We start from the raw sequence: 14,149 nt of genomic DNA, 5'->3' as shown, positions 1-14,149 counted from the left end.
TTGCAGATAATGATAAATAGATCATTTCTGTTTCTGCAGGGCAAACCAAAGAGGAAATTTATCAAGTAACTGAGGTTTATAATAAGTGAAGAAACTATACATCACTTTGATAAAGTCAAAATGATACATTGCCTCACAGAACCTTAAGGGATAACATTGATCAAAACAGTGATGGGGAAGGAGTAAAACTATATAAGGGGAAATTACATATATCTTTACAAAACTAATTTGCTCCATAATCACTATCAACACATTTAAAAACCTACCATACCATGAATCCCTAAAGCTTGGCAGTGTACACAGGGCTTCTTACATTAGTCTACATCAGAGTATACTTGATATGTTTCACAATAAAAAGTTGAGTATTTTCTATTTTAATTCTCTCGCTTTGAATGCTGCCTAACATCCACAAAACTGATTTTATATCCATACTTTAAAAACCACTAATATGATGATCCAAAGGCATAGGCTTACTATCTGTATGATATTAGCCAAGACTAAGACTTTCTGTTCTCCTCAATAAAATAACAATACTGCCTACTACACAGGCTTACTGCATAAAATGAATGAAATAATTCATGTATTAAGTACTCACCATAGTGAACAAAATCAGTGCCTAGTAGGTTTCCTATTTCTTTTCACTTAATAAACACTATCATTAATAATAAATCCATTGCTTAATACAGATAGAAACATTGTATATTTGTATGCCATAGTTAAAAAAAAAAAACAAAAAAACTCCTTCATTTTTTCCCCAAACCACATTTCTATGAGGAGATAAAATGGTACGAGGTACTTATTACAGCCACTGTAATCAAGAACATAGTTGAAGTCAGACTGAATTCATTTTGGTAACCATTCCTATTCTGAGGTGATACAACTTTTTGTCACATCACCTGTCAGCCAAGACTGGATATTTCAAAAATGGGACTAGTAAGGTTGGGGGAGAAGGGACTGCTACTTTTTTACTTGAAAACATTTTGTGCTCTATTTGTATTATTTAAAAATAATGAACATGTATCACTTTTTAAAACAATAAGTCAATTCTTAAAATCATTTTTTTTTTCCTCAAGGGAATTACTATACTTGTGCTATCACCCTATCAACAAAACACAGCTCTAAGTGATAAAAATACAAAGACAATCACATAAACTGTCTTTTGTTTCTGTAATCTAAAGCTAAGAAGCAGAGAAGAAAAAAGTAGTCACATGGTATTTTGTTTCAAATTCTGATTCAAAAATACACTTTCACTTAAAGAACTACAGAAGATATCATGCCTAGGTGCAACAGAAATCCTGAATAATGTTTTAAAAAATAATAGCAATGATGTTATTTGAAAAAACCAAAGGAAATAAAAATTTTAAAAATAAAGTATTTTAATTTAAAATTGTGTCAATGACAGTCTCAATACCTCAAATAAACAATTTTCATTTCTAAACTGGTTTTACTATGCTGAGTCTGGTTCATACAGAAGCCAGTTATTCCTAGAAACTTAAGTATATGTGAATCAAAACAAAGAACCAGTTTTATAAACTGGAAACTACAGAAAACCAAAAGGAAAAAAGGAGAAACATGTTTGAATAGTCTGCCATTCTCTCTCTAGATATAATAAAACTCTCTAAGTTCTTCCTGATTGTTTTACCAAACAAAATAAATGTGTTCAATCAAAACTGAGTGTGAGGAATTCAAGAATAGGCAAAAACATACCAATAAAAGTAAAAACTTGATGATTCTTTTTGACATTCTCCATAAAAATCATAACAAAGATATACAGAAAGCAGGGATCCAAAGTAACATTATTTATTTAATAGTAATCACAACACAAACTTTATTAATTTTTTAAGCCACAAAATTTAAGTGGAACTCATGAGTATTGGAACTGGAGTACTTTGTTAATTTATTTTAACAAATTCATAGTGATAACTAAAATTGAAGAAAAAAACAAAAGTGACAATATTGCTTATAGTAGGGTAATCAGATCTTCTGAAGAAGAGTATTCTAAACATTATCTAATTCATATTCAAAACATCATCAGTGTGAATACAGATGAAGAAGAAGAGGTAGTGTTACTAAAATAAGAAATACAAGCATGGCCAGGTTAAGAAAGAATTCAAATACCTTTTTTCATCCTCTGCTCTACTGATCATTCAGCATTTCACTAGAAAACATGGGGCTGAATTTTTAAGTTTCTCACTGAAATACCTTTAATCACTCAAGTTATGTTAAAATTCCAGGAAATATTTTTAAAAATTTTTGTATTAAAGAAACAGAAAGGGTAAAAAGTTTGTCAAGATCTATGCTAAACTGAAAAAGTTCTATTCAATCTAAGTGCTGAACTTCTGTAATTGTCAGAAATTTAGAGGACATAGCCTAAATCATCTCCAAAAACCTGTATTGGCTTTCTCCAGTTAAACTGTAAAGATGTTTTAGGCAACTGCGGACTAGTCAGAATGAGTCACAATAATACACACTAACTCCAGCATAATAGTTACCCTCTGGAAAAGGAGGGGGGAATGGGGGTGCAGGTGGGACCAGGAAGAAGAAAAAAGGAATGTCAATTGTATCTAAAAAGTTTTATAGACTTATAAACAGTATGATAAATGTCAATGTTTATGAAATACAGCTTTTGGGCACAGGTTATACTATTCTTCACACTTTTCTGAAGGACTGAACTACATCACTCATTTTAATGAATCTGTAATTCCAAATATTCCTTAGTATTACCCACACCCTATTTTCTTCTTTCAATCCTTATCATCCCCCCACATCCTCATATTATTAAAGTTAGAGCATAAATCAGCCTCATGTTTATGTATACATACTGAAAATGAAGAGTACAAACATTCCTTTTACTCTTTCCAGCTACTGAACAAAAGAACATTTTCTGTTTTCTGTTTATTTTTTCATAGAGCAAACAATGCTTAGGCAGTTGGCAGTAAAATCCAAAACTGAACCTCTGCAGTCAGCCACAAACTTTAGTGATAGTTCAGGAAATATACACAACAGTAAAGTCACACATTTTAATTTCAGGGTTTTTTTTTTTTTCCTCAATATTGTCAGGAGCAAGTTATGATTCCAAATGTTCAGTGTCATGGTTTCTGCACAACGGAGTAAGCAAAAATCAAAGCATACTTCCTCCTGTGAGGGCCTCTGCTTGTAACACATTAGGAAAGGGAGAAAGCCAGCAGAGTCAGTAAGGTGGCTGGGACTTGGAGATGGCTCTTCAGTGAAGTGTAAGGGGAGAAAAAGACAATCTGGAGTCACCACAGAGCTCAGAAGCAGACATCAAGTAGTCATAACAGCATTTCTATTATCTACTTATAAATCGAGATTGTTAACAAAATATTTAAATGTGAGCTAACAGAAGGGCTAGTCCCTTAAGAATTTGTTTTCTCATCTAAAGAAAGGAGCTCGCCAAAGTCCCTCCCTCCAAAGGAGGAGGGGAGAATTAAATAATATATGTGAAGGCAAGTTAAAGGAAATTGTTCAACTGTGGTTCAAATCCAGTTTAAATATATACATTGTACTCTTAATACCAAGCTCAAACACTGAAGCAGGCATGCATTTCAATGCTATGAATGATGCTGCCCCAAGAGGCACTGGAGGGAGGAGGTCTCTATTAATATAACTTGTAATCTTTGCTCATTAAAGTGCACTAAATCAGCATTTCTCAGAGTGTGGTCTACAGATCCCTAGGGGTCCTCCAGATCATTTGGATATCCACAAGTTCAAAACTATTTTCATTAAAATATTTAATTGCTCATTTCACTGTGTTGATATTTGCCTTAATGATGCAAAAACAATGGTGGATAAAACTGGTGGCACCACCACAAATCAAGGCAGAGATAACAAACAACCACAGTATCCTTCACCACCTCATACTTGCAGTAAAAAAAAAAAAAAAAAAAAAAAAGTCTTTCACTTTAGAATGGCCTTGATGAACAGTAAAAATTGATTAAATTTCAACCCTAGCATACACATCCTTTAACATTCTGTGACAGCAAATGGAAGTACACATTAAGCACTTCTGCCGGACACCAAGATAAAAGGGCTATGTCAAAGAAAAGCACTTGGGCAACTGAGTTGGGAGCTCTTTGTTATTTTTTTCATAGAAGATCACTGATAATTTGAAAGAATAACTGGCAAACTACAGTTATTCAGACTCAAGTATCTGAAAGATATTTTCTCAAATATGAATGAAAAACACCCATTCTTTTAAAGAAAACTACTGAACAGTATTTGTAGCCATTAATAAAATTTAACTTTTCGAGTGAAAATTAGAAGTCTGAAAAACCTGTACCCATCACAAACTCAGCAACTTCCCAGTACTTAAAAGACTTTTCTGATGAAATCAGTGATGCTGTTAATGAATGCTGATTTTGATACCGTATAACAAAATGTGTCGACATTTGAAAGAACTGTATAACTCAGTGAACCAACAGTCTCCAAATCAGGATGCATGTTACAAAATGACACAAAGGGAAAAAGATTCATTCCAAGTTCAAGACAGATCAGCAAATTTTAATGTAAAAGTATTAAAAAATGCACTTACATATTTCAGATTCCATATTGCAACTAACCTTTAAGAGACTACCATATAAAAAGTTCATTATTCCTCCTTTTTCTAACTATATATTTGTAAGAGGTAGGTTTTCTCCAGATACTTCAATCAAAACAATGTATTGCCAGAGTGAATGCAGAAACAGAGATAAAAATCCAGCTTGTTTTTTAAGTTAGACATTGAAGAGATCTGCAAAATGCCATTCTTCCCACTATTTTTTCTGGAAAATAGTTTTTTTCCCCATAAAAATGTCACGTTAATATGTAATGTATAAAGGAATCCTGAAACCAAAAAGTTTGAGAACAATTACATCACAGTGATTCAAAATAATTACAAGTACAATAGACAAGGCCAAATAAAATCTCTAACAGTGCTACTGCATGGCAATTAGTAATATGCATTCAGTGACAATTTAAGGAATATAGTTTCATTAATGTTTAAAATCAGTGATAACACTTTGAGAAAGAAATAACTGTACCTTAAACACTAACAAGCACACACATACATACAAAGTTAATTCAAATCTCTTAAAATCATATAACTGATAGTTATTCCCAGCAAATGGGAGAAATGCACCAAATTGTTTTCCATAACCACTTAAAGATTCAACTTAAAGTAGGACATGGTGGTGCATGTCTGTAATTCCAGCAACTCAGAAGGCTGAAACAGGAGGATCTCAAAAATAAGGCTAGTCTTGGCAACTTAGCAAGTCCCTAAGCAACTTAGCATGACCTTGTCTCAAAATTTAAAAATGTAGAAAGGGCTGGAGATATAACTCAGTGGTAAAGCACCTCTGGGTTCAATCCTTAGCACCTCCCTCCTGCCAAAAAAAAAAAATTCAACTTAAAAAACAAAATACTACCTTTATTTATGCTTCATTTACTATTTTTATAGGACAGTACCATAATAAGACAGATTATAAATTCTTCAATATCAGTTCAGTTCTCAAATGACCACTAATTCAACAACTTCAAGAACATTTCCATAGTTATATATTTTTCTATAAAGACAAATTAATGCATTTTAAGATGTATGTGTCTGGCATATGTTATCAAAGTAAAGCTTTAAAGTAAACAAGGCAACCTGCTACCAATTATCTCAGTTGCTTCTTTGTCTTATAATACTGTGTAGAACAGTTAACCACATGTCACTGAACACAGTGCTGAACTAATCAGATTAGCAAAGAGAAACCAAAAAAAATGTATCCATGCCAGAACAAAAATATAATGAGCAAAAATAAAGCGGGGAACAAAAGAGTTTTAGATTCAATTGTGAACCTGAAGAGTCTTAGAGACAACATTGCTACCTTCAAGAAAGCTATAATTGCGTGTCACTAACAAGTTATCTCACTTATGAACCATTCTAAAAACACCCTGGAACACTAGTTATTCTTAGGAGGAAATAAATGATTATAACCCATCCACTATGTGCTCAACCCTGCACTAGGTGCAATGGAGATAGGCATGAGGCCTACACCCTGCTCACGAAATTTAATAAGGGGAAAATTGAGTAATTACAAATCTTACCACCATACACATCTATATAAAGAATAAGAGTGAACCTTTTAAACGTAATCAGATCATATCACTATTTTGCTTAAAATATTCTTAAGGCTCCCCATTTCACTAAGAGTAAAACTCAAATCCTTACAATGGTTTACAAATTCCTTCCTGATCTGCCACCCTCATTCCCCTCTCTCCCTCCTATTCTTCCCCCTTGTTCATTCACTCCACCCACAATGACCCCTTGCTACTCCTTGAACTTGCTGGGCTTGCTCCCATGCTAGGGCATTTGTCATTTCCAGTCCCTCTGTGTCTTGAAAACTCCTAGCAGGCTAACTAACTTCACATAGCTAACCCTTCTGCCTCCTTCAAGACTGTTCAAATTCCATATTCCTAATGAGACCCCCACCCTGACCATACTATTAAAAACAGTGATCCTCACCCTCATCTAGTACCCCTGATCTGCCAATTCATTACCAGAGACCATTTCACCTTCTAGCCTGTGATATAATTATGTGTATTGATTCTGTCTCCGCTACTAATAAAAGGCCAGTGAAGACTGAGAGTCTGCTCATTAGAGTACCCCACGCATAAAAGAGTGCCCAAAAAGCAGGTAGAAATATCAATATTTTGAATTAATGAACTGCTACAAAGGGAGCAAAGACAATTAAAACTGAGAGCAAAAAAAGTCAATGCCTTTCTGTATCAGTTTTTACCCTGCCCAGTTCTTCCAGCAGTTCCTGAATACTGGTAAGGTCTCACCATCCATCAAAGATGCACACGCCAAAAGAGACTGGAAACCATTCTAAATCTCTCATTCTTCAAAGTCTCCCAAAGCCAGTTCACTGCCAAAAGCTGTGGAAATTGCCTGTTATCCCTCGAACAAGCAATTTTCTACTTCCATTGCACCAGTTCAAAATTTTTTCATCTCCAGACTAGACTATAATGTCCATGACTGAGCTTTTTTCCTTTATTCTGAGTAGCACTATATAATTTGTTTTAAATAGATATGACAGAATGTGACAAGCAGGAAAAGGCAAAATGAAGGATAGGACGCTTAAAAGCTAGAAAAATAAATTTTATCTTTGCTTTCTTTCCTCCTATCCATGAACATTTATTCACATACTCCAAGGTCCAGCCCAAATATCTCTACTTTTAAAGACTTTCTCAGTTCTTTCAGGCAAATCACACAAGTTTTTCCTCTCTATACAGAAAAAAACAAGAATTATGTATATAGTTACCAATAAATAGCAGATATAAATACGAAACTGAGTATTGAAGGCGAGTGGGAAAATAAAGCAGAAACACACGAGGCGTTTCTACAGAGACACAGGCAATAGATAATAGAGATCCCCATGAAATATTTAATAGAGAAATAGATCTTTTGGATTTCTCAGAGAAGCACAGAGATAGAACTAACTCGAAAGAGCCCATAAAAATAAAACATATTCTCTCAGATAGCAATACTCAATTAGAAACAAATTAATTTTGATTCATAAAATGTTAATGACATGCAGATTGCTTTAATTAAAGGGAAAGCATTCTAATACACAGTACCAGTCCCATATTTCCACCCTCTCCAAAAGATCCTCAAATATGGAACATTAAACCATTAGAAAAATGGACTCAAAGGAGGTCTTTTAAAAACCAGTAAAATTACATTAATAGAAGGAATAAAGTTATTAAAGCACTAAACATACTCAACTCAAATGAGGTTTTTTTTCTTACAAAATTCTAGGCCTGCAAGCTATTGAAAAAAAAATAAAAGAGCCTAGAAAATCAAAGTTTATAATAAGCAGTACAATTCTATGCTTGAGGGAAAACGTAAAAATATTCAAAACAACTTTACTTCATTTATATTTCAATGTAAAATAAACTGCTTACTCAAAAATGGCTTAGTCATTTACACTTTGCCAGGTTCATGACCAATCAAAGCACTGTTTAAGTTGAAGCTCTACAGTTTTCTGCATCACAGACCACTCTGAGGCTTCCCTGAAAGCTATGGTCCTGTCCTATAGAAAAGGATATATACATACAACATACATCTTGTATTTTAAACATGCCATGCAGTTGCAGAACCCCTGCAGTCTATTTATGACTTTCTAGAGATCCTAGGAACTGCTGCTTTAATTACTAGAGAGCAAATATGTGAGACTCCACAGAGAAGAAATAAACTATTAACAACTTTAACAGCTTTTTCTCAGTCATCCAGGCAATTGATTAACTTGAATATAAAAATTCCTACCCACTGAATTTTATCAAATGATATATACCTACATGGGAATCAAAACATCTGCATATGTCTTAAAAAGATAACTTTGAAGTGTTAAAATAAAAGGTAATATCAATATTAGTAACAGCTAATATTCACTGAGCATTCATTATGTACTGAGCATTGTTCTAAGTATTTTAAATATACTCATATTTAATGTAAGTATAAACAGTTACTATCCTCATTTCACAAATGAAGAAATAAAAACACAGAAAGGTACAGAATCAAGGAACAATGACATGAAAATGCAAATAATTAATGAAGTAGCAAAGAATTCTAATCTACAAAGTCTCTATTCTACAAAATAATTCTTCAGTTCTACCAAGCAAGAACATACTGTCCAAACTCCAGAATGACAATCTTGATCATTTTCCATAATCTGCCAAAATAATCCTTATAAAGTCATATTCACTTAGGAGTACACTTTAACCAGAAATGAGAACACAAAATGTTTAAAATGAGTACAACACTAAAGAATTTAAAATATTAAAACTGAAGATTAATTTTGAGTATAATACATGTAAGTTTTAAAAAAAATTTTTTTTGTAGTTATAGATGGACAGCATGCCTTTATTTTATTTGCTTATTTTTGTATGCAATTCTAAGGATTAAACCCAGGACCTCACACATGCTAGGCAAGCACTCTACCACTGAGCCACTGCCCCAGTCCAATACATGCTAGTTCTCTAAATCATCTTTTGTATAAGCACCAAAAATAAATCATGCTTTGGAAAAATTAGTCACTTAAAATAAGAGAAATGCAAATCAAAACTACACTGAGATCTCACCCCAATTAGAATGGCGATTATCAAGAATACAAGCAACAATAGGTGTTGGAGAGGATATGGGGAAAAAGGTACACTCATACATTGCTAGTGGGGCTGCAAATTAGTGCAGCCGCTCTGGAAAGCAGTATGGAGATTCCTTAGAAAACTTGGAATGGAACCACCATTTGACCCAGCTATCTCACTCCTCGACCTATACCCAAGGGACTTGAAATCAGCATACTACAGAGATACAGCCACATCAATGTTCATAGCTGCTCAATTCACAATAGCCAGACTATGGAACCAACCTAGATGCCCGTCAATTGATGAATGGATAAAGAAACTGTGGTATATATATACAATGGAATATTACTCAGCCATAAAGAATGCTAAAATTATGGCATTTGCAGGCAAATGGATGAAACTGGAGAATATCATGCTAAGTGAGATAAGCCAATCTCAAAAAACCAAAGGACGAATGATCTCGCTGATAAGCAGATGATGACACATAATGGGGGGTGGGAGGGGTGCAAGAATGGAGGAAGGAGGGACTGTAAAGAGGGAAAAGAGGGGTGGGGGGAGGAAAAAACAGAATGAATCAAACATCATTACCCTATGTAAATGTATGATTACACAAATGGTATGCTGTTACTCCACGTACAAACAGAAACAACACATATCCCATTGTTTACAATAGAAAAATAATTAATTTTTTAAAAATTAGAAACTTAATAAGACATAAAAAAACTGACCCTTTTCTGCTGCCTTTTTCTTTTTCTACACAAGAAGTTTCAGTTTCCCTATCTCAAACTTTTATCAAGCCTTAGTCTCCTCACTACCATCTTGGCCCATGCCTCTTCTACACCAGGGACAATCACAAAAGTAGAGAACCTCACAGGTTCAACAAATCTCATTAAATCCCATCAATCAAAAGACAAATTTCAAACTCCCTTGGAGGTACTATACTATGCCCTGAACAACGTAGCATACAATACATAGTTGTTGAATGGTTCGACTTTTCCCAGTATAAAATATGTGTTGAAGATAGTTATTTTAACATTTTTTGGTGAAACCAATCCTTCTTTGACCACATGACCATATTGTTAGATTCAGTATCAAAGAAAAATTAAAAAGAAAAGGACTAATTTTTTCGATCAGTTTCTACAGTTACTGGTAACACAAAAACTTTTGAGGATATCCTTTTGTAAAACAATGCATACTATAATTTCTTACAGCTTTCAGCTTTCTTTGCAATACTTGAGATACAAAAATCAGAATTTTTTTTTTCCTTTTACATAACCAATAACTTTGAATTAGGGTAGGAGAAAATCAGTTCCATTAAACTGAGGTGAAATGCTATTTCAGTAGTAATGTTCTGAATTTACTGAAGAATTAAAAAATTAATAACACACACAACAAAAAATTCCCTCTATTTAATTCACAACTGAAACAAATGTTCAGGGTTGAGTCAACTTTTAAAATACCCCACTGCTGTCACACACAATTTAAAACTATACACAGAACTTCTTGGAAGGCACCAACAATTAAAAGTTGATCTTATGCAATAAAAAGACCTTCTTAGTATACAAAGCATATAAGTGCAAAATTCAGACTAAAATATTCCTTTATATTAACCAACATTTTTAAAGTACAACTTATACTTGATGAATGTAAATTTAGCAAAACAAGCAAGGATGACCCTATCTTGGCAAATTCAGAACATTATCTCTTCAACATCTTAGAAGGCAGCTTGATGCACCACATTCTTCCATCTGCTTTGTGTTATATGTTCATACACAAATGGAAATTAAAACCTTCTCAAATAATAGCCAAAATTTCATTAATTACAAGAAAATACAGAACAAAAAAACAGCATGATATGAGAAACAGAGGTGACAGAATGACAGGTGGAACAGCATCAGTAATGGCCTTAAAAAAGCAATCAGGAGTGTGTGCTGCGACAGAAAATCTGTATCACTTGTAGAGGAATCACATTACATAATTCCATTCCCACTCACCTGATGAGCTCTCAGTAAATACTGTTAATGTCTGTCCTCCAACACTTTGCAAGACAAATGGATGTTCTCGAGGAGCACTGACTGAAGCTGGTTTTCCGCCAATATCATGAATATTTGCAAGATCCTCATTCAAAGTAAATGACACCTAATAGACACATTAACCGGAGCTTATTACAATAGACATTTATATTCAAAGTACCTTTACAAAAATTTTGATTATAAATCAAAGATTTTTTAAAAAATGTCTTTTTCTAGTCATTTTATTAAACATTTTTTTAAACTTCATCAAAAAAATCTCTAATACTTAGTCATAAAAAGAGAATCTATTCCCGGGTGTCAGAATGATGGGGCTCATCTATCACTTCAAAGAAAGACAGTTTTTAAATATTCTCTGGTCTGTGATTGAGAACCTTTTTCAAAATAGGAATGAAATTACTTTTTCCTAAGATCTCTGAGGTCTGATTATATGTCTTACTACCTTTATATCCTTAAGAACTAGCAAAGTGCCTGGCACAAAGAGGAAAACAGTATTTGCTGAATGAGTATTTCAAGAATACTAAGAAATCAATGGTACCTGAAAGGGGGCAAATGTGAGCTATTTACTCTGAAAAGCTTAAACAGTCTCATCAATAGTGGTTATATTCTTTTTTCAATCTGAATGATCCCTGCATGAGTACATGATACTGCTTTATTTTTGAATATTCTAACAAAACAACTAAATGTTTACAAGGGTAACGCAATAACAGGGTTTAGAATTAAAAGACAGTAGGTATACTTTCCAAATGATTTTTATTATATGCCAGATCCCCATAAAAGAACATCAAATTTTTCAGTAAAGAGACTTATAAACAGTCCCCCAACCACATAGGAGAATCATGAAATAAATATTAAATATCTTCTATATGACAGGTACTGTACATCATGAACTAAACCAAATGGGTCAAAAAAAGCCCTCAAAAATCCAAATCAAAAGTCTTTGCCACACTGAAGTAATGCTACACCATTACTTAGTCATATTCAGTTTCGCAGTACTGAGAAAGGGGATATTTAAGTCAAAAAAGAAAAATGATGACAACAAACAACTAGAAAAGTCCATTAATTCGCATGATATTATTTCTAACTTTACATGTTCCTGACCACTAGCACTCATTTGATGGAGTTTTTCACAAGACTAACACCTTCTCTTTACTAATGAAGATAAAATACTCTCATGCTTTAAAATTTTTTTAATATAATTAATCTTACCTCAGTCCTTCCTTGATTCCTAAAAGAGAGGAAAGGAAATATTTAAAATTATTCTGATTTCATATTGTTTTCAAATGTGAATTAAGAACTAAAAGAAATAATGCTACTTCATATTTATGTAAAATATTACATTTATAAAGACTAATGTTTACCCTTGACTTCCTCCAACTATTTATAATCTATAGGAAAAAACAAAGTCACATTGATGCTACATGATTATTCTAGATATTAAGAACTTGTGTCACTTAACACTACATGTCCTAATAACATTCTGTCCAAATAAAGCTCCTATGATTCTTATCTTTATTTCTGAACATTTTTAGCCTTCAGCATGTAAATGTATATTTAATACCTGATCTAAACAGAATTTCATCAAATTTTACTATTTATTTTGTCCACCTGAAAAGGTTTCATTTACCTAAAATCTTAATGATCAATAATATTAAGTTTAACCATATTTTAAAATTATGAGACATTTTCTCCATTATAAAAATAATATATGCCCATTATATAACCACTTTTTACTGCAAACAAACTAAAAAATATTTTGAAATAGCCATGATTTCACTGTTAACATCTTGGTACAGGTAGACATCCTTCTACAATATCACACAAATATGAATTACACTTTTAAAATTTTTTACAAATATGGATTAATGTGTGTCCTATATAAATAACCTAACTTTTTAAAAAATATGTACTTACTTACTACATGCAAAGTACTAAGTATAAGGTCTCTTCCCCTGCCAGCAGAAGACATAAATTTTAATGTTCCCTTAAGAAAGCCATGCTGTGTGTGCCAGGATCAGATAGGAGAATACAATTTCTTTCATTTTAAGACTTAAGGGATGGCTTAACAAAGAGGCAGATCTGAGCTGATCCTTCAAACAACCAAGTAAGACTGCAATAGGTAGAGATGAGGAAATACTATCTCAGAAGTGAATAGCTCAGCCAAGTCACATAAGGGTCTGATCACAAGTAAGTAATCAGATTTGGCTAGAAAAGAGGCAATATAAGGAATGGTGGGTCTGGGTGTACAGCTCAGTGGAACAGAGTGTGTGTACCATTCATGAGGGACTGGGTTCAATCTCCAACACACACACACACACACACAAAGAAAAATCAACAGGCAAAGTGAGAGATGAACTAAAACCGAAGTTAAACATGGAAGATCTTAAATATCAGAGTACAAAGCACGAACTTTATTCTTTAGGCAATGGAGATCTACAGACACTGTTCAAACAAATGAATAAAGGACAAAGATACTCCAGAAAACTTTCACTGGAAAACGTGTAGGAGGGACTAAAGGTGACTAGAGATATGAAGACCAGTTTCTACTCAGATTAGTTCAAATCTGCCTTTATTCAGTTGCTCAACCTTCCATTCTGTTATTACAAGTCTACTATACAATCCTCTAGGCATTGTTACAGAAGCCTGGTATAATATGACTACAGGACCTTGTCCTCAGGGAAGTTCCAGTCTAATAAAAATAGTGCAATCCATAAACAACTATAAACAAGGCATTTCATATCCTGTCAAAAAGATAAAACGTCAAGGTAGAAGTAAAACACATCGTCAAGGAAATGCAGACTAGAAAGCCAAGAAAAGATGAATTTGAGTGTGGGGTGAGGTCAACACAATAGGAGCATTCCATACTACAGGAATAGCCCCCAAGTAACCATCAGAAATGACAAAATATCTAGCACATTCTTTCTGGTACCAGAATGGAAGACTGGGATCAAGCAGCAGAGTCTTTTAGAACAGACTAAGCAGTTGAATTTCGT

At 33.5% G+C, this 14,149-nt stretch overlaps 1 protein-coding gene across 1 annotated transcript in view; it reads right to left on the bottom strand.

Annotated features, from left to right (window-relative positions):
• Positions 1-14,149, bottom strand: part of GTF2F2 (general transcription factor IIF subunit 2) — a 155,472-nt gene that overhangs the window by 109,474 nt on the left and 31,849 nt on the right. The window contains exons 3-4 of the mRNA XM_079137009.1: positions 12,366-12,384; positions 11,121-11,265 (exon numbers count right to left, since the gene is read on the bottom strand). Of these exons, the coding sequence (XP_078993135.1) occupies positions 11,121-11,265; positions 12,366-12,384 (164 nt within the window). The remainder of the gene's footprint in view (positions 1-11,120; positions 11,266-12,365; positions 12,385-14,149) is intronic.

This window comes from Sciurus vulgaris, assembly GCF_902686455.1.
Source record: "Sciurus vulgaris genome assembly, chromosome: 4".
In the NCBI taxonomy this organism is placed as follows: Eukaryota; Metazoa; Chordata; class Mammalia; order Rodentia; family Sciuridae; genus Sciurus; species Sciurus vulgaris.
This window is presented reverse-complemented; position numbering and strand designations above follow the sequence as displayed.